Source organism: Rousettus aegyptiacus, unplaced genomic scaffold, assembly GCF_014176215.1.
Source record: "Rousettus aegyptiacus isolate mRouAeg1 unplaced genomic scaffold, mRouAeg1.p scaffold_m13_p_3, whole genome shotgun sequence".
NCBI lineage: Eukaryota > Metazoa > Chordata > Mammalia > Chiroptera > Pteropodidae > Rousettus > Rousettus aegyptiacus.
In genome coordinates, this window is record NW_023416306.1 from 114,412,507 (window position 1) to 114,433,033 (window position 20,527).

At 44.9% G+C, this 20,527-nt stretch overlaps 1 protein-coding gene across 1 annotated transcript in view; it reads left to right on the forward strand.

Moving 5' to 3' along the window:
- The first annotated feature begins 3,882 nt into the window (after nucleotides 1–3,882).
- BUB1B (BUB1 mitotic checkpoint serine/threonine kinase B) overlaps nucleotides 3,883–20,527 on the forward strand; it is a 53,875-nt gene continuing 37,230 nt past the window's right edge. The window contains exons 1-3 of the mRNA XM_016152196.2: nucleotides 3,883–3,889; nucleotides 12,293–12,298; nucleotides 18,795–18,893. Of these exons, the coding sequence (XP_016007682.2) occupies nucleotides 18,859–18,893 (35 nt within the window). The 5' untranslated portion in view covers nucleotides 3,883–3,889; nucleotides 12,293–12,298; nucleotides 18,795–18,858. The remainder of the gene's footprint in view (nucleotides 3,890–12,292; nucleotides 12,299–18,794; nucleotides 18,894–20,527) is intronic.

A 20,527-nucleotide genomic window follows, 5' to 3' on the forward strand; every position in this document is an offset into this window, starting at 1 on the left:
GCTAATTCATTTATTAGTCTAATAGGCTTTTTCTTTTTTTTGAGGATTCCTGAGGCTTTTCTACATACAAGATCAGGTCATTTCCAAATAGAGAAGAGATAGTCTTAATTCTTCCTTTCCAATCTGCACACCTTTTATTTCTTTTTCTTGCCTAACTGCCCTGGCTAGAGCCTCCAGTGCAATGTTGCACAGAAATAACAAGAGAGAACATTCTTGTCTTGTTCCTGGTCTTGGGGAGAAAGCTTTCCGTCCTTCACTATTAAGCATGATGTTAACTGTGAGGTTTTTGTAAGCACCCTTTATCAGGATGAGAAAGTCCCCTTCTATTCCTAGTTTATTGAGTGTTTTTATCATGAAAACATGTTGGACCTTATCAAATGCTTTTTTCTGTGCCTATTAAATTGGATCATGTATTATATTCATTGACTTTATGTGTTAAATCAACCTTGCAATCTTGGGACAATTCCATTTTACATATAATCCTTTTTATGTATTGCTGATATCTTTTGCTAATCTTTTGTTATCTTATAGTCTTTTGAGGAAGTACAATTTACACAGAAGAAGGAATAGAGGACATTTAATACAAGTATATAACCAAATACTACTATAAGGTACAATCAGAGCTATTCTATTAAATACAGGCATATCTTGTTTTATTGCACTTTGCTTTATTGCACTTCACAGATGTTGTGTTTTTTACAACTTGAAGGCAGAACCTCCACCAGCAAAAAGATTACAACTCCCTTTATTGCTGTGGTCTGGAATCAAATTCTCAAGTATCTCCAAGTATGCCTGTGAATATTTACTGTTCATCAACTATGTGCCATGTACTGTGGTTTGGGGAGATAAAAGCTGTGGGGAACCAGCATCCCCAAAGTCATCAAGATCTTCCCACCTCTTTTCCACTCCAGTCGTGCCCAGGGATCATTGAAAAGGGGGCCAGGTCTCCTTGGGAATTCAGTTAGGTGGCCAGAGATAATACTGTGATTCAGTTAACAAGATAAAATAACAGGGTAAGAACAAGGCTTTAGAGTCAGACAAATGGGAATTAAAATCCCAGTATTGGCACCTACTGGTGATTTGGAAGTAGTAAATTAATCTCTCTGAACTTAGTTACACCACCTGTCAGATAGAGATAATTATAGCACCCTCCTCATGTGGTTGTTAGGGAGTAGAAATTGTAATAAGCTAAGCAAAACACCTAGTAGAATGCTTTGGTACATAGTAGATGCTCAACAATTCATAGTCGTTACTATGCGTTCAGCACTGTGTGACAACCATAGGATAGGGAAAGAAAGTCCAGAAGAAGAATGGAAAAATCATTGGCCTTATTTTCAGAAGGCACATGTTCTAGTTGGGGAGTGAAATTAAGTACATACAAAATAAATGCAGCATTATAAAAATAGCATGTAATTTACCTAAAAGATCATATTATACTAACTATTACTATGATAGGGAAAAATGAGACTATAATATGCAAGATCCTTGACACCGAAGTGCTGACATATTATAATAAGCACTTGATAAATGGTAGCAGTAATTAGTAACAGTCACCTTAAGAGTCCCTCTAGAACAGTGGTTGTCAAAATGTAGTGACTGGTCCAGCTATAGCAGCATTACCTGGAACTTGTCAGAAATGCAAATTCTTGCTCTGCTTGCCAGACCTAATGACTCGGAAACTCAGAGGGTGGGGCCCAGCAATCTGTGTTTTAATAAACCTGCCAGGTGATTTGGATGTAGTGGTTCTAAACCTCGGCTGCTCATTAGAATTACCTGGGAGCTTTAAAAAATCCTGATGCTATGCTCTTCCCAAGACCAATTAGAATCTCTAGGGATGGGATCCAGGCCTTGGAATTTTTGAAACCTCCCCAGGTTATTTAAATGTACATCTGGGGTTTAGGACTATACCTCTAGGTAGAGCTTTGCATTAACAAGAGGAAGAAAATTCAAATTTTAAAATTAGTAAGTTGACCATGCAAGTTAATTGAAAATGCAAGTTATGAAAGAGGCCCTAAAATGCCCCCTTTCCCATTTTATGTCCTCTTCTCCCAAATCTGCCCTACAAGAAGAAAAACTCAGGTGATAACACAGCCTCTTCCCTAACCCAAGGTCGAGCTGGGGGTCATGGGGCAATGCGTCCTGCCTCTTCCCCTTGGGTGGACTGCCATCCCAGGAACAGACACTAAAAGTTTGAGCCTAATGTTCATTTTTAATCACTCAGTGTTAAATTCCCTCTGGAGGACAAGGTGTCTCCCTTGAACACAAGAGGGTCTTGTGCCATCCAAATACACTAATCCTTTATCAGTTGTGCACCGATCCAGACTGACCCAAGATGTAGCCTGTCCTCTGCATAAACACTGGCCACACCCTGACCCACCTGGCATATCTTTGGTGCCTTCAAAGTCCAGGATGATTTCTAAGGCAGAAAGAGAAGTTGGTGTGGAACTTAGCAGAGTATGGTAGTAAAATGGAAGCAGGATAACCTAGGGTTCATGTGCCGTCCTGTATAAGTGGTTGTGTAAAATGAGGCCTCTGGGAGCAGTAGATTTTGGCCCCCAGCCTTGCTCGCAATTAGGGAGACCAGTCTTCAGGTTGTGCTAGCCAGTAAAGCAGACGTTTCCTCTGCTACAGGCTATTTTAGGGAAGTAGCCAGTAGTGAAAGAAAGGTTGGGCTTGGAATCCTCAGACACAGATAGAAATCCTGCTGTGCCCCTTATAAATTACTTAACTTCTTTGAGTCCCAGTTTCTTTGACTGCTTATAAACAACAGGGATTAAACAAGATGACAAAATGTGCACGTCCTAAGCATGGTGCCGACCACACAGATGCCCGGAAATGTTAGTTTCCCTTCCCTTTCCCAGAAAAGGGAAGGCGTAGCAGGGGTATGATTGGGCAGCTGTCCAAGCCTCCTCTGTGACCCCCAGAATCACCAGTGTCCCTGCTACTCAGTGTATGTGTCTTTCAGAGCTATTGCTAATTAAGAATAGTGTAAGATTTACATATTAAATATTTCTCTAATAACCCTCCCACAGGAGCTGCAGCAGACTTGTGACATAATCTATTTTGTGTTACAATCTACATTCCCAGTACCTAGGTCAAAAACTCAAAACAAAAAGCAGAACACAAAATTTATTTTAATTCTAAAATTATTATTGTAAACAATAATATGACGATCTTGTGACCCTGTTTCCTCACAGGAGAGACAGTGCCTCACAGGCTGTACCCATTCCCATGAGGGCTTAGGGCTTTCTTCTGGGCTTTCATTTTTGAGTTTGGGTTTACATTTCTCCATTCTCTTACAGAGTCTTGGGCTGAATTTCTAAAAGAAAGAAGAAAAGGAAGTAGAGGGAAAATGGGCTATTTTCTTTAATAAGGAAATGGTCCCATTCTTTAAATGTCCCTAGCCCTCTGGAATGCCCACAGGAACTCCTCATTCCCAGCCTGGGAATCTGAACAACAATAATACCAGGCCTCTTGGGATGGCCACAAATGGTGTGCTTATTTGAATACATTTGCATATACTTAGAAGCAAACGCGAATAATGAACTAATTAGGGTGCCCAGTGATGATTGCAATCAACCCTAATATTACAAGCTGGCCTGTGGGAAGCGGGTGGCATGACCACAGGGCAGGGTGGCTGCAGCCAAGGAGCAGCTACTGTTCTAGGGCCTCCCCGAAGTGAGGGCCAGAAACCCAATGACACAGAGACCTAGTGTTCGTCCTTGATCTCTCTGCCCTCTCAACTTCCCCCTTTTCCCTCTCCAGATCAAGACCCATCTTCCCTCCCTTCTCTCTCCAGATTTAGGGCAGGCCATAGCTCAGTGACTCCCTCCTGAAAGCACTGATATAAGGTGAGCCTGAGCCTCATATTATCTTCAGGTTGCAGAGAGTTCCTTGTCTGGGAAGAGGCTGGGGCGGGGAGGGGGTTGCCAGGCACATACCCCTTCGATAGTGCCTACCTCTCAAGAGAATCTGCATAGTAACTACAGTGGAGCAGACATACAGGAACATGCCAGTAGCATAGAGCCTTGTAAGGAAATCTCTAGGAAGGCCGGCAGAGGAGCAGACCTTGGAGTGTGGGAAAATTTGGCCCTGATCCATTATACCTGCCTTTAAAGTACATCATTAAAGTTTCATGTTGTTTTCTTCCATATCTGTGGAGCCCTTTGTTCTCTGGTCATTGCTGACCAGCCTGGATCCTGGACAAAGCCAGACAGATTGTTCTGAAGTCTGGATTTCGACTGGCTCTCTGCATCTAATGAGCTGTCACTCAGAACTCTGCCCCAGAGGCCAGACAGTGCCTGAAGGAAGTGGGAGGGGACAGCAATTTTGGCAGCGACCCCAGGTTAGAGGGAAGTTTGTACTGCCCTGACCTCTAGCCCCAATTCTCACTCTCAAGGACTTCTGTGCCCTGGAGCCTTTAGCCACCCAGTCTTCCAAGGGCAGAGCCCAACCATAGGCAAGGTGTCTAGATCCTGCATGACCCCCAGGCCAGAGCCACTCACACAATATTGCTACAGTTACCTTCTTCTCTCACAGGATCATCCACACTTGGACCAAGATGGCAGCTGCCAATGTGAATTGGTGTGAGAAGGATCTCTAAGCCTCGGGGTTCCCACAGCCTGCCCTGAGGCCTGTGGGTTGCATAACTGGAATCCCTCCTTTAGAATATCCAGAAGGCCCCTGTTGAAGATGTAGCTTTTACTAGAAGTAAGCCTTGAAGAAAGAGGCTGTGGCCTCCCTTATATGAGGTGCTCCAGCTTCTCTGGGGTAATATTCAGCCCAAACCTCTTCCCAACAGGTTTTTCTCTGCTTATGGTTTAATAAGAACAAGAAAACAGACCCACAAAACATGTTACTTCAAAAGTGGATTGCCTCTAACTATCCATACAGTATATCCACTTCCTGGCTCAAGCCAACATTTAAAGAGTACCGTACTGAACACCTAGCACAGTGTTACTCAAACCTTAATGAATCACCTGGAGATCTTATTACAAGGCAAACCACAAAGATGTAAAAGGCAAGGTCCCCGCCCTCACTTTGCTTAAAATCCAGACAACATAGTATGACGGAGGTGAGAAGTGCCATAATAGAGGCGCAGAAGAGAGCACAGCAGAAAGTGGATTTCATTGATTTCAATGAAAAAGTGCAAGATTTTGGTGGATTTCAAACCTCAAGCCACTTGGCAGATTTAATGTATAAGGGCAACATCTGTATGATACAGGTAAATATGCTATTGGGGTTCTCACTTTTCCTCTCTTCATTCTGATAGAAATTGCTGGAAGAAAAGAGACTGACATCTTGGCCTAGCTAGTGTGAATGTTTTCTCATAGGCTAAGAAGACCCAGGATTGGCTGTGGGGAACCTCCAAGAAATGAGCTAGAAGAAGTGCATCAGAGGGAGGCACATGAGGACCCAGATGTGGACCCTTCTTATAAAGAGAGATATAAGTAAAGAGGACCAAGCAACTAGTCAGAGTATAACTCACTGTGGGTTAGTTTCATATTCCTGTCATTTCTAAGCAGGGAGCCCTGTGTGCTTCTTTCGAATCAGGCCTGCTTTGAGGGTGTGCAGATTTTGTTACAACCTTAAATCTAACACCCACCCTGGTACAGGGATAAGACTGAACACTGTCAGGCTCGTCACTCAGTATCTGTGCAGAGCAGGAACCATCACAGAATCAAGAAATTTCAAAGCTGGAAGTTCCTTCTTCAGGCCTGACACCTTCTCTTTAAAGGAAGGAAACACTAAACTCAAACCCAGGCCAAGTGCTCTCTGCAAACAGTCCATAGTGGTGTCTTCCTTTCCCTGGAGCCAAAATCCCTAACAAGGATAGATGGCTCCACAGTCCCCAGAGGATCCTCCCTGTGTCCCTCAGCAAGGCACAAGGAATGCAGAGAAGAGAGGCACATCCCCTGCCTGGGGTGGAGGGTCGGGGTAAGGAGAGCTGGTTTATCAGCTTTCGGACCATCCATGTCACAGACCAGTAGGCAGAACTGTGTTTCAGTCCTAGGAATCAGAGCCAGAAGGAGGGGCCCCTGCTTGGCTGCTGAGAATGGTGGAAGTTAACCTGGATTGTAACTCCCAGCGTGATGGAGGGCCAGTGGGAACAGGCCCCAGTAGATACCTTAGAGTTAGGAAGGTCATGGGTCCAGGTTAGCCTAGGATAGTCCCAACATATAATATATAATCGTTATCCAAAAATAAGTATTAAAAGTATCCCCTTTACTATCCATCCCTACTATTGTTTTACACAATAGTTTCTATGGTACCCCTGGTGTAGCTGCCAGTCTTTGACTATGAAGGCTGAGGGGTGGGGTGACTGAGCCCCTGCCTGGCCCCATGAGCCCTTCCTTCACTGCTGCTGCTCCACTTTGATGATTCTGGATACACCCTCATGATCCAGCACAGGAAGATGTAGGGATCTGGGCTCAGGACTCAGTGGGTAGGCTCAGGAGGCTAAGCCTGGCCCGAGGCAACTCTAGAAGGGTAGTGAGGGGACCAAAAAGCACTCTGGGGCTGACCTGAGATGGGAGAGGGCCCTTGACTGTGGCAAGTCCCAGCCAGGCCCGTCCTAAAGCTCACTCAAAGCCCCTCACCAGAGAGGAGAAGGGATTGGGACAGGACACACATTTCTTGGATACCTGCACTGTGATGTTGGACCTTACCCTCCTGGAAAGGGAGGGCAAATGCCAGGGAGACAACAGAGACCATATAGTGGAGAATCTGAAGCCAGGAAGCCAGGACACTATGCCAAGGCAAAGTAACTACCTAATGACAATTAAAACTACAATCACACTATTCACTGATTACTTATATCTTTGCAGATTGCCTTCCGATACCCAGGGACTGATTCTAGCACGGTTTAGCTATAGGCCTCTAGTTTAGCCACACTCCAAGGAATTACATGCCAGGTTTGCCTTCCCATGCAGCCCCATCTGGGCCTTTGCCTCTGAAGGAGCGACATTTTCCTCTTTCCATAGCTGCTGATTGGAGTCCAAACTCAACTCTCCTTCCTTTCTTCACTACCAAATTCTGATCTGCTACCCACAGCCAAACCTAATTCCTACTGAGAGAAGTATGTTAAGACTTATTGTTCACACTCCACTTACTTCCAAAAAATAATCTGAGACAACTTCTAGTGAATGACAAAAAAAAAATGATAGAATCATGCACACAAGGAAAAATAAATAAGAGTGTTTCCAGAAAATATGCGTTAAGGATAATTATTGCAACTGTATGTAACATTTCACATCTAACTTCTTGGCAGCCAAGTCAAATAAGGGATACCTGGTACTTAACATGCCTCTCATTATCAGAGAACAAGGGCCACCACTGGCACGTTACAAAGCAAGCTCTGTTCTCAATCGCACTATCTCACAGCAATAAAGTAAATTAGAAACCTGCCTTGGATGGTGTGCTGCCTATTCCCCACCTGCCCCAACTGGTTCACTTTCTCTTCTTTGCTCAAAAGTGTCCTAGAAGGACCGTATCAACCAGTTCTCTTGCCCTGTGACTTCAAGTTGTTTTGGCCACTGTGAGGCCCTGTCGGGAGGTCAGAAGATGGAAAGAAAAAGAGGCTGGAGTGTCTCTTCTTCTGTGGCACCATGCTTGTCATTGGCTGAGTTCCTCTCCTTCAGCCACATCTCTCACAAAGCTCTCCCACTGCTGTAGTGCTTGGTGTATTCCTGGAACAACTACCAGCCCCTGGCCCATCAGAAACAGGGGTAACGGCTCCCCACTATTGCTAATCTCTGAGTACTTCACCATTCTTCGTTGATCCCCTTTAACTCTGTCCCTACCTTCATTAAATCTCCCTCACGGTGTGTCATTGGTCTTCTGCTAAGACTCTGACTGATAGAGTTAATGTCTCTGTTAGGAATTAATTTGACTTCAAGTAACAGAAAGCCTGACAAACAGTGGCTTAAAGAAATAGGGTATTTTGCCTCACATAATGAGAAATCCGGGAGTAGTAGTTCCAGGTTGATATGATGGCTCCATGATGCTGTTATAAAGCCAGGCTCTTTCCACCTTTCCACTATGCATTCTCTTAGTATATTGGCTTTTATCTTCTTGCTTTCACCTCATGGTCATAAGACGCTTCCCAGCTCCAGATATCACATCTATCTGCAAGGCAGGAAGAAAGACAAACGTGTTGTGCTGACTGTGTCTCTTCCACTCCTATCCTCTCCAGACTTCTATTTGGATCATAACTAGATTATATGACCACTCGTAGATATAGGGGAAGGCTGAGAAACTGGGAAACAGAATTGTCATGACTGGATTGGGAAAGTCATGATCCATGGCTTGGGGCGGGGCACAATGCCATCTCAACAAATCATCATATTAGCAGCGGGAACTGGTGTTGGGTAGCTCATGAATACTGACAGCTGCAGTGTTCTCTAAGGCTAGGAATGCAGCCTGGGCCCCCCAATAAGATCGTGAACACAAAACTAAAACAAATTGCTAGAGTCATGTCTGCAGCCAGTTAAAGGTAAAAGGCAGTCACAGACCCACTATCCCTAAAACTATCTGGTATCAAGTTCCCTCCTTTGGTGAGAGTGATGGAGAGAAACCCTAGACATAGTCAGAAAACTGCTCTGCAAAGTGTTCTACAGAAGTTCTTTCTCCCTCCTCCTTGTGTCCAACCTGCATATGATAACTTCTGCCAAATCACTGGCCCCACTGTATTTTTCCTTCCCACTGGGCTCTCTTCACCCATGAGACTATGAGTGACTTGGGACAAGAACCTCATCTTATTTGTGACCCCATTGCCCAGTAGTGCCTAGCATGTAATAGCGTATACTCTAAAAGGATTCATTGACTGAGTGACTGACTGAATAAAGGAATGGGAGTTGGGTTGTGCTCTCCATTTTACTGCATGCTGTGTGACCTTGGGCAAATAACTTCTCTCAATCTCGGTTCTGTGTCTGTCAATGGAGAGAGTTGCACGAGAAGATCTGCAAGACCTCTTCTCGTTCTGACATGTGGTGATTTTTAACTTCCACTTCGGATGAAAGAACTCCCAGTTCTGGAGTTATTTCTTTGGATTGGGACATTAGCTATCCAAATACTCTCTGTTAAAATACACATGCACAAAGTGGGGAGGCTATCATAATACAAATTCCATCAGCATCACTAAGGAAAATTATCTGATGTTTATAATTAGCTGGTCTCAGAGAGAAGTGTCTTGAGGGAGGGGGACATAGGAGAGGTAAGTTTAGATATGGGTAGGGAAGAAAGTGTGAAACAAGGTATACTGTCCAGGTACTCTGGGACTAGTTGAGACTTCACAGGAAATAGAGAGGGGGCAAGGATCCTGAGTAACTGGAACATAGGGGACATAAGGACAGTTGGGAACTATGGGGGCACAGAAAGTTGCCAAAGAAAATGCCTTCAATCGTCCATGTCTGTCTAGCAGAATAGCTGAGCATGATGAGCCAGGCTGAGGATTGCAGAGGGGCAGTGGGGCAGGGTGGGGCAAGGGAAGATACCTTGTTCCAGGAGGACTGGCCAGAGGACCAGATGGTAGGCCCCTCTCAGTTGTCAGGTGTGACCGGTAGCCATTGGCCTTCCATTGTGACGCCCCATGTGACAGTCCTCAGGGTCCTTGCATGGCTGAAACTGAACACAAGAGAGAAGAGCCTGCCTCCTATGCCTTCCAAATACCTGCTCCACCATGCATGCACTGGGAGTCAGACTGGAGACAAGTGACATTCTTACCATGGTGCCTACTTTTGTCTTTTTTGCATAACCTCTCCCTATCATAGATATTTTTGCCACAAGTATAATTGTATTACTTTATTATTAGTCACTCACCCTGAGTAATTTTCTTTTTCACCTTAGGTGTATTGGCTTAATCACAATCCTTGGTCTATAGCTCTCTTTCTTCGCTGATGAGGCATAGCCTGCCTTTGTGTTTACATTTAATTATTTTAAAAGAATATAAGAAACACATGAACGCTGAGCGCCAGAACTAAAATATGGACCATATCCATATCTACCTTGTTCTCCTCCTTCATCCTATCTCTCTCCCTGCCATCCCACTAACTCCCTCCACCCCATAAATTTTTTAAAAATTTCATCTCCAAGGCTTATAAAGTCTAGTACTACCGAAGTTTTTTCACCTGGACCACAACCCAGTGTTTCTGATTTCTAACTTGCTAATGTGCTCATGCTCAGAGAGGTTCAAGCCTCAGTCAATGATACATGTTCACAGCATTGTGGCTGGAGTCACCGATTTACAGTGAAGTCAGATTACCCACAAATATTTTTCACATTGTTTTAAAATTTTATCTAACCCAGAGTTTCTCAACTTTGGCACTACTAACAATTTGGACTGGATGACTCTTTGTTGTGAGGGGCTGTCCTGTTGTAGGGTGTTTAGCAGTATACCTGACCTCTACCACTAGATGCTAATAGCACCCCTGCCTCTGCATCCCCTAGTTGTTACAGTCAAAAAAAAAAAATCACTCTTGGACTAAACCTGCCCATCTAAGCAAATATCTGGCAAAATCCAGTCCAACAGATTCTGCAGATAAAATGCCCCCAAGTACAATGCCCCTCCCTAAAAGAAACGTGCACAGTTGTGCTATAGAGCCTTGTTTTGCAAAATATGTTCCTGAACCAGCAGCCTGAACAATACCTGGGAGCTGGGTAGAAACAGAATCTCAGACTGCACCCCAGGCCTATTGAATTAGGATCTGCATTTTAACAAGATCACCATGTGATTCATGTGCATAGTAAAGTTTGAGGAGCTCTGATGTAGAGATTACACAAATTTCATTTCTATGAATAAGGTGGGCACAGATTCAGTTTCTCAATGGCAGAGGTTATGGCCTTTTTGGATGGGACAATCTGTTGTTGTGTGGGCTTGTCCCCACTCTGCAGATCATCCCTGTCCCATCCCCATTAAATGTTTACAGTGTTCCCTGGTCCCCAAGACAACCAGAAATACCCTCACCCTACAGACATATGCTTAGGAGTAGAACCACCTGGGGAGCAAAACCCTTAAAAGGAGTGTTCCTTGCCTCAGTCTGCAGATGGATCCAGGAGACAAGGAAAGGTTCAGAAGTTAAAAATTCACAGTGCTCTCCATCACACCCTCAAGGGTGGAGTAGGGCAGTGCCAAGTGATGAGTACTGGCCAAGGAGAAGCCACCCCAGATAACAAGAACATGTCAGAGCTGGGGCAGCAATAAGGAAAGCAGGGGAGACACAGAAGCCCTCCGGGAAAGACAGAAGCTGCAACCTACAGCCCAGCCAGTCAGACCAACTGGGGCAGTTCCCCCTGGTCAGGGCAGCCTCGATAGCTCAGTCAGGAAAAAGCAAATAGATGAAAACAGCTTGGCATCAGTCTGAGGTGAGGAAGAGAATGCATCCAGATGGGTGAGGTGCCCAGTCTATGCCCTACCCCACCCCTTTCTCACCTGGGACTGGTGTGTGTATGTGTGTGGATCCTCAGGCTCTTCTCAAAGTAGGAAGAATAGGCGGCAATATAGCTGGAAAATTTGAGAGCTCAGTAGGAAGAGAACCAGCTTCCAGGCTATAGCTGGATGCCCACCTTAGACTGGAAGCATAAGAGGACTGGTTTTGCCCTCCAACCTTGCTGTTTGCCAGGTGCAGTGAGTCAGGGGCACCTCAGCCAGGTCCTTACACCTCCCCTAAGCTCTTACCCATAGTTACCAAGACACTAGTGCGTTCTCTTGCCTCCCTGCATTAGACTTTCTGTTCCTTCTGCCTTGAATTCCCTTCATCTCCATCTAGTAACTCCTAATCATTTTTTCAAGACCCTTGTTGGAAGCACTTTCTGACTTCCCTTCTCTCAGCCCCCAGGCTCAGGTCGGGGAGGGGCTGCATCCTCTTTTGAGCTCCCCAAATTCTAGGCACATACTGGGTTATAGTTCATAAGCTGCCATGTTACAGATTGTTTTTCTTGAGCATAGCACTTGGGCTCTTTTTCCCTTTTTTTCCCCCATACTTATACCCCTGGCATCTGGTACAGTGCCTGATACAAAATATTCAATAAATGTTTGTAGAGTGAATGAAAGACATCCTAGAGTGCTTGGTCTAACAAGGCCGTGAGCTAACTATTCTCTATTGTTCTCTTCTGTCAGTGAACCACTGTTTAATGAGTACCTGCCTTGGGCCAGGACCTGGGAATTCAATGATGAGCAAGAACTGCCACACCCTGCCTCTGGGCTCAACACTCCAGTGAGAAACAGAGTAAGGGTGAAACACAGAGCCTGTGACTGCTGGGAGGAGCCAGCAAGTTCCATTTCTTTGCAGTTGAGGAAACTGCAGCCCATGAATGGAAGAGATGAGCCTCTCTTATACCTATTTGTGTAGCAGGGTTTTCCCTATGACAATACCATATGTAATCTGTGTCCACAGTCTGTCTGGTCCAGGCACATAGTTGGCAGAAGCCAGCCTCTCAATACTACAGCTCTCCTAGTAAAAACACAGAGACCAAATATCCCTGCCTCTTCTCTTGGGATGCCCATCGCCTTCCCTAACTCCTTACAAGGGGCCTGGATGAAAAATCAGAACAGGATTAGACTTTGGCTGTTGGGAGACAATACGTGCCTATCTCTGAATTCTCTTCTCTCTGCTTCATTTTGAGAGCCTGTGTTGGAAGAGAGGCACAGAAACTTCCTAAGACCTCTAAGAAGGAGGACCAGTAACAGTCTATGGCCTGTTAAGAATGGGCCTCACAAAAGGAGGTGAGTGGCAGGCAAGTGAGTGAAGCTCTATCTTTATTTGCAGCGGCTCCCCAGTGCTAGCATCACTGCCTCAGCTACACCTCAGGTCATCATGTATTAGATTCTCTCATAGGAGCACCAATCCCTGGTGCCAAAAAGGTTGGGGACCACTGTTCTAGAAGGGTCCTAAATTCAGGTTTCCTCCTGGCCTTCCGTTTCAGAACTGTTTTAAGACAGGAAGAATGTTGGCCAATCCTGAAGAAGACATATATTTCTAGACAAGTACAAAAAAAAGACAGTTTTTTTGGGTAGAGTGTAGAAGTGGGAACAGAGGCCAAATAGCTTGTCACCTCACATAATTCTCTGAATCATCCCACACCGAGCCATGGTCAGCTTCTCACGGTGTGATCCAAACATCTCTATGCTTGGCTCCCACATTCAGCCAAACTAAGTTGTTTCCAATTGTCTCACCCTCTCCCAGCCTGGGGGCCTCTGACCTCTGGCCTTTCCTCAGAAAAGCAATGTAGAGCTCAAATCTGCAGGAATGTCTCCCACCGCTGGGCCCCTCAGAATGTCAGTCTGCACCAGGTCCCAGGAGGCAACGTCTGAGAAAGGGAGCAAGGAAGCTGGCCTTGGCAGAGAAGCGATGGGAGCCCAGACATACTTACCCCCAGATACACCATCTTTCTGTCGGCTTTCCCACATTGGTTGGCTCTGCCAAGAGCCATCCCAATTGCTGTTCCGTTATCATGGGATCATCACCTCCTTGAAAGAGGATGGAGAGGCCCGTATATAACTCATTAGCTCAGGCTTCACCACTGTGGATCCACAGGAACAGAACAATGAAAATTCCGCAGTCTCTTCCATGGGACCTCCAGGCCCAGGGCCACAGTCAGTGTATGCAGTGCTTTGTGTGAATTAGAAAAAGCAGGCCCCTCTGGACAGATAAACTTTTAAAGGTGCCTACGCTGAGTGAACAAAACAGTAAAAATTGTCCCCATTTGTGCCTCTGGCCAGGCAGTCTTAGACACAACATAATTTGTACAATTATGTATGCAGCCCTGAGTCAGCCCCCCTTTCGAAGCCTCCCTCAGGTCATCTGGGTATTTTTCATAGCTCTTGTGCCCACCAACTGGTCCACTCCCTGCAGTTCCCAACTGTCATCTGCCCTGTTCGTCTTTTCCTGCCCTGTCTCTGAGGCCAATGGAGGGTATCTCAGGTCCGCTGAAGCCAGCTATGAGGGTGCTGATGTCTAGGCCCAGGCGTGGTCTCCCGGTGCTCTCACAGTGGCCAGTCTTTGAGATGCTGGAGCTGCGCTGTGCCTTCAACACCTGGGTATGAAGACAGTGCTGCTGGAAGCCAGCCTTACACAGAACGGCCTCCTGCAGCCTCTGCCACAGGCTCTCTCTCCACAAGGCCAGGAGTTCTCAGGGCCATGCCAAGGAGGGTCACTGTCCAAGGTGGCTATCAGATAGGTGGCCTCCTCATTCCTCATGGGAAAACTCTCCTGTATCAACCATTCCTCTTCCTTCAAGGCAAACAAAATTGCCTATCAGGGGCTCCACCCATCAGTTTTTGAGAAATATATAACACATTGGAGTGGAGGCTCCCACTACATGTGATGCTGGGAGACCCTAGGTTCATTCCTCCCCCAGGATGTGGAACCGAGAAGCTAAAGTTTATTAAACATTAGAAGTGGTTGAATCCTTCAATTTAGAGTTGAGGTTTGTGGTACCCAGAGTACTGGGCTTGAAATAAGAAGCTGGCAAAGTTAAGATCCTACTCTGCTCTTCCTCAAAGGGAACTCTCATACCCACTTTATTTATCTGAGTTTGGATTGCCTCGTGCATAAATTGAGCACAGTAGTGAATACCTGGGAACTCTTTAGATCCTCCAAGACCTTCCTGGAGCACAAAACTCTGGTCAAGTTAATGCCAGAGCCAAACAGCCTAATTTTGCACTACCTATTAGCTACATAGCTTATTTAGATTCACTTCTTATCTTGTTTCTTAATAGCTCTACCATATGACTGCTTCCCTTCTCAGCTTATGGGCCATTCCGACCTTTTGGTTCTTTTCTGCCAGAGGTAAAAAAGTTGATAACTGGTATCTCCTCTTTCAGTATGTATGTTTTTTTGCATATATCAGTATAGAAATTCTGGGTCAAGCAATTTTCAATGGTTTGAGAAGACTCCTGAAAAGTAAGTTAGCTCTGCAGAAAAGCAGATACATAGTCTAGAAGAGTTTCCATGAAATGAAAGAGAGAAATCCAGCTCCTTGGAGAATACCCTAATACCCTGTCAGCAACAGCTACTGTGAGATGCAACTGGGCAGCAGCCAGTAGTCCCCAGCCCCAGGCTAATGTATCTTTTCACCCTTCACCTCCCTTCCTCCTGGCAACACAAGATGGTTTGGATTACTATGTCTCTTTCTCATTGGTTCCTCTACCTCAAGAAAACTCATCACTGGTAATTACAAGATGCAGATGCTATTCTGATTGGCTGATCTGTTGCTGGGGTAAAGGCCAGCATGGTGATGCTGCTTTCCCAGATGTGGTCTCTTTCAGGCCCTGAACACACAACACCCCCACATTCGATCTCTCTTGACCTTCCTCCCACCCCCAGACAGTCTCTCTCTCCTCCTGTGGTTGCACAGTAAACAAGTAGTCTGTCCAAGGGTTCCCTGGAGACCCAGAGGTTTTCATCTTTGCAATGTTTAGCCTGCTAAAGCTGGATTTTGTATAATCCATGAAGGCAAAGTTGGGGGAAATCAGCCTTTGACAATCAAGAACATATGCATCTCCACAAGACCAAGTAAGAGATCATAGGTTTTCTGAAAATTAAATCTCTCTAATAGCCACTGGTGCAGATAGGTATGGCTTTGCATGTAAAGTAAATGGATGAAAATGAGAGGCTTGCTAGTCCCCAATTGCTACACATTGCCATTGTGCCTGAAATTCCACCATTAAAATTTATTCCTTTTTTATTTTTATTTATGCCTACAGCATCTTGTCTTCCTAAGTGGTCTCCCATCCAAGTGCTAACCAGGCCCAACCCTGCTTAGCTTCCCAGATCAGACATCAGGTTTGTTCAGGGTGGCATGGCAGTAAACCATGGACTATGCCTCCACTGGGGCATGAACCCAGGACCTTCTGCATGTAAAGCAGACGTGCTAACTGCTACACTATGGGACCACATCCAAGATTTATTCCTTTATGTATTTTCTTCTCCCGAGGCCTACTGTTAAACTATAAAGAGCTTAAAATCTGTTCTGAAAGATGTATGAGAAGATTTCTTTATGATCAAATAAGTTTAGAGACACCAACATGATACCAACATATTTCAGCACCCCCAGTGGTAGGCAAAATAACGGCCCCCAAAGATATCTACTTCCTAATCCATGGAACCTGTAGATATGTCACTTTATGTAACATAAGGGACGTGGCAGATCTGATAAAAGTTCAGGACCTTGAGGTGATAGAAAGTTATCCTAGATCATCTGGATGCATCCAAACTAATCACATGAGCCTTTAGAAGAAGGGAGATTTTCCTGGCTGTGGTCAGAGAAAAAGATGTGGTGACAGAAACCAGAGAGATGTTTTGTTGCTTGCTTTGAAGATGGAGGAAGGGGACCACATGCCAAAGAATATCAGTGAATGCCTCTAAAAACTGGAAAAAAAGAAATGAATTCTCCCAAAGAACCTCCAGAAACATAGTCCTGCAAACACCTGTTTAGCTCAGTGAGATTGAGTCAAACTTCAGACCTACCAAACAGTAAGATAACAAACTGGTGTTGTTTTAAGCTACTAAGTTTATGGCAGTTTGTAATAGCTGCGATAGAAAACCAATACCCCTTCTCCCTTAAAGATTCACGGTACACTTTGGCATATCAGGGGCTTTAGAGAGCCTTTCAGTAAAGATGCCCATTTAACCCAACATTTCAGAAACTTATTTAAACATTGGACACTTATTCCCCTGTACCATCTATTGTCATCTTAGAAAATGATGTGGAAAAATATTGTATTAAAGCGTTAATTATTATTACCATCTTAGTGTGATTTCATTCATATGTTTTCAATGTGATAGTTAGGTGAGAAGAATAGGACACAGGATAGCTAAGTTTTGATGGGCCAGCATGTGAGGTCTAAAGAGGTGAGGCCTGGGTGCAAGAACCCAGTAGAGAGAATGAGGAGTAGAGAGGAGGTGGGTGCACCTTAAAAACTTCAGCAGCTACGTAACTTGTGTTGCGCTCAATATAGTTTGTGTCAAATTCTCCTTGCCCTTCATCTTCTCTAGGAAATTTTCCCTGACCTACTCTTCTCCCTAGGCCTAGGTTGGAAGCTCTTCCTATGTGCCTCCACGGCCCACTGTTTTTATTTAAATCTGGCTGTGGCAGCAATGTACTGAAATTGCCTTTTTATTTACTTGTCTCTCCATTAGCCTTAAGTTCCCAGAGGACAAGAACTGTATCTAGTTCTTCATACACATCTTCTGTGTCCCACCAATGCCTAGCATGTTAAAGTACTCAGGCTGAGACTTTGCCTCATCATCTTTGGACCACAATTGCTGCTGCCACTGAAGCCTGCGTTGGCCCTGTGTTTGCCACCTGGCCGTAGTCCAGCCAAATAAGAACTCACATTTCAAATAAGACCACGGAGCACCTCTGTCACACATTTTGTTCCTGTTTTTGTTTTATCTGTCTCCCTCTTTTTCTGGTGAAACAAGCAAAGGGCTTAGCCTGAATGTGTTCTGTGTTGTACCACAGTTTACTGGGCATCTGAGTAGGCTACAAGGCTGAGATCAAAGGAGTGAATACTACACTTCCGAGACAGTTTATAGGAAACAATTGAAGTTGAGGAGTTGTGGATGTGAACAGGACACTCTAGGGAAAGGAAATGAGGGGCTAGGTCAGTACTAGTGTAAAGGATAAGAGATAAAATGAGCCAGAGAGAGAATCCCAAATACCACATCACCTATAATCCAGGGAGGCTTCCTGAATATAGAGGACTTGAAAGTAAAGAGTAATCAAAATTTCCTATGGGGAACCAACCCTTCCCTTATCTCAGTCTCAAGGTGAAACATGTAATCTGGGCCTGAACAATTAGAGCCCCAAATCTATTAGCCCCAGTGACTGTGTGGAGAAGGAGCTAATTATAATGACTCCTGAGTCTGAATTTGACCCTGGAAGGATAAAGTCCTGAAACCGTTACTCAATGGAGAATGACAATTTACCAACGTGAAGAAGAGCAGAGGTGTGAAATAGGAGGCCCAGTCCTGTGATATCACATGAGTCCTGGGTTAAGCATCATCTTCTTCCTTGGTCACAACTGACGTACTAGTTTCTTCCTCAAGAAATTGGAACTGAGCCTAAGAGTCCAGTGTCAGTAGAGGCGGTTTCCTGAAAGGGCAAAGAGGCAAAACCGTGGAAGCCATGGCATAGCTGTGTTTTCTGCCTGTGGACTGTGTAGCAAATTAAAGGTCAGAGAGATTGTGGTTTACCTAAAGCTGTAACTTTGGTATGATGTTTACAGAACTAGAATCCAACTTTTTTGAATTCAAGAGTTGGGCAGGAAACAGCTGGGTCAGAGCAGCCTAAGATCTCTGGGCACACGTGAGTCTTGGTTGGCAGGACGGGTGATCATAGCCTGGCCAACCAGCCCAGAAAAAAATCAGGCCAAGCACAAGGACTCACTCTCCTTAAACTCAAAACATCAAGGACATTCTGACGCTTAACGTGTGCCTCGCTTGGCTCAGAGACTGGCCTTAGAGGTAGGACACAAGCAGCACCTGCAAAGAATTTATAACGCCTAAGCCTGCGGGACCAGAGGCTTGGGTGCCTTAGATTCTGGAAACTACAACTCCCATTATGCAGCGCGACTGCAAGGGCTAAAACCGGGATAAACTACAAGCCCCAGAATGCCTTGAGCAAGGGGCGCGAGTACGGAAGAACGGAGGGGCGTGGATACGTCGTCCGCGCGGGACCGTTAAATTTGAAACTTGGCGGCTGGTTTTGAGGTGGCTGGTTTGTGAGAGGCAGCTTCGTGCTTTTGTCCTGGAACACCATCTGGTCGCTTCGATACCTCTAAGGGCAGGTTGCAAACGGTCTCCGGCGCTGAGGAAAGGCCCCCAGCAGGTGGAGGACCTGAGCCGGGAATGCAGGATGGCGGCGATGAAGAAGGAAGGGGGTGGATCGAGGTAGGTACGGGAGAAGGACTGGGAGCTGGGCCTGCGAGACCCAAGGTGCCTAACTCGACAGGGCCCCGTTCAGAACAGTCAAGGAGAGGAGTGGCACGGTCATTAAAAAAGCAGGCCAGGCCGCGGCCTCCTTCCTGTTGAAGTCGGATGCAAGGGGTGCAGGGGAAGACACAAGGTAAGCACTGACCTCAGTGGAATTGCGGGAGGGTAAGAATTCCGCTGCATCCAGCTTCAACACAAAGGAGGCTGTGGAACCCCAGTGGTACAAAGAGCTTGGAATTTGTTGTGGGGGCTGTATCTCAGTTCAGCCATTTCCTGTTTGACCTTGGACACGTCTTAATATGGAAAATGCTGAAATTAATCCTACCTTGCGGGTTCTGGGAAAACTCATAGTGTTTGTAAAGTAACACTTTGCCTCCAAATAAGTGCTCAAGAAATGGTAGTTGCTGTCATTATGCCACTAGCATAGTTAGAAATATAAAAAGCCCTTCTTCTCTTTATATAAATATGCTTACTGCTTTTCTTATATAAATATGTATCAACTCATCTGGGTTGGAATTCCGTAGGCATTTTAATTATGGGGTACACAATACTTAGGTAAATAGCATGTCACAAGCTCTTGAATTCATATAAGTATTTAGTAACAATCTACTAAGCACTAGGTATAGCAAATAAAAGGATCTCCACCCTCCTGAAGCTTAGATTCTAGGGGGGATGAGGTTAGGGACAACAGACAAGAAACAAGATAAACTAAAAGTTAGATGGTGGTCAGTACTTAAAAAAAAAAAGAAAAGAAAAGCTGTTGGGGAGAGGGTTGGTGCAATTTTAGATAGTTTTGAACGGGGAGTCTCACCTCACTGAGAATGTCAAGACTTGACATTTGGGTCAAGACTTGAAGGAAACTCAAGGGCTCATCATGCCTGTATGTGGAGGAAATACAAATCTGGATGGAGGGTGAGGATTAGGGGAGGAGCTGTACCTGGCAAAGTAGCTGGAACAGAATGAACGGTGGAGAGAGAGTAAAAGGAAATGGAAGAAAAAAGGTGAGGATGTAGGTATTGTAAGGACTTGACTTTTACTTTGATTGTAATTGAAAGTCATTGGAAGGTTTTGAGTAGAGGAAAGACATCTGACATGAATTTAAATGGGATCACTTTGGCTGAATTGTTGAAAAGACTAAAGGCAGAAAAGGATAGGAGTAAAGAAACCAGTTAAGAGGTTATCGACATAACTCAGGTGAGAGAAGTTGGAGCTTGAGCTAAGCTGGAAACAGTGGAGGTGGTGAGAAGTTGATGGTAGAACCAACAAAATTTACTCAGTTAATGAGAGTTGTGAGAAGGGTATCATGGTTAGCACCAAGACTTTTGACCTGAGCAACTGAAAAAGTGAAATTGCCATTTATTTGAGATGAGGGAAGGCTGTGGGAGGAGCAGGCCTGGGAGGAGGCAGGTAAAGGAAGAAGCAACTTAGTTTAGGACATATAACTGAGATAATTTAATTAATTTAAGAGTGAGAAGAAAGATGAACTCAACAAATATTTATTCAGTGCTTACTAGTGTCAGATCTTGTATTAGACCATGGGGATACAAAAATAAATGACAGTGCCATTATAGGATTCACACAATATTAAAAAG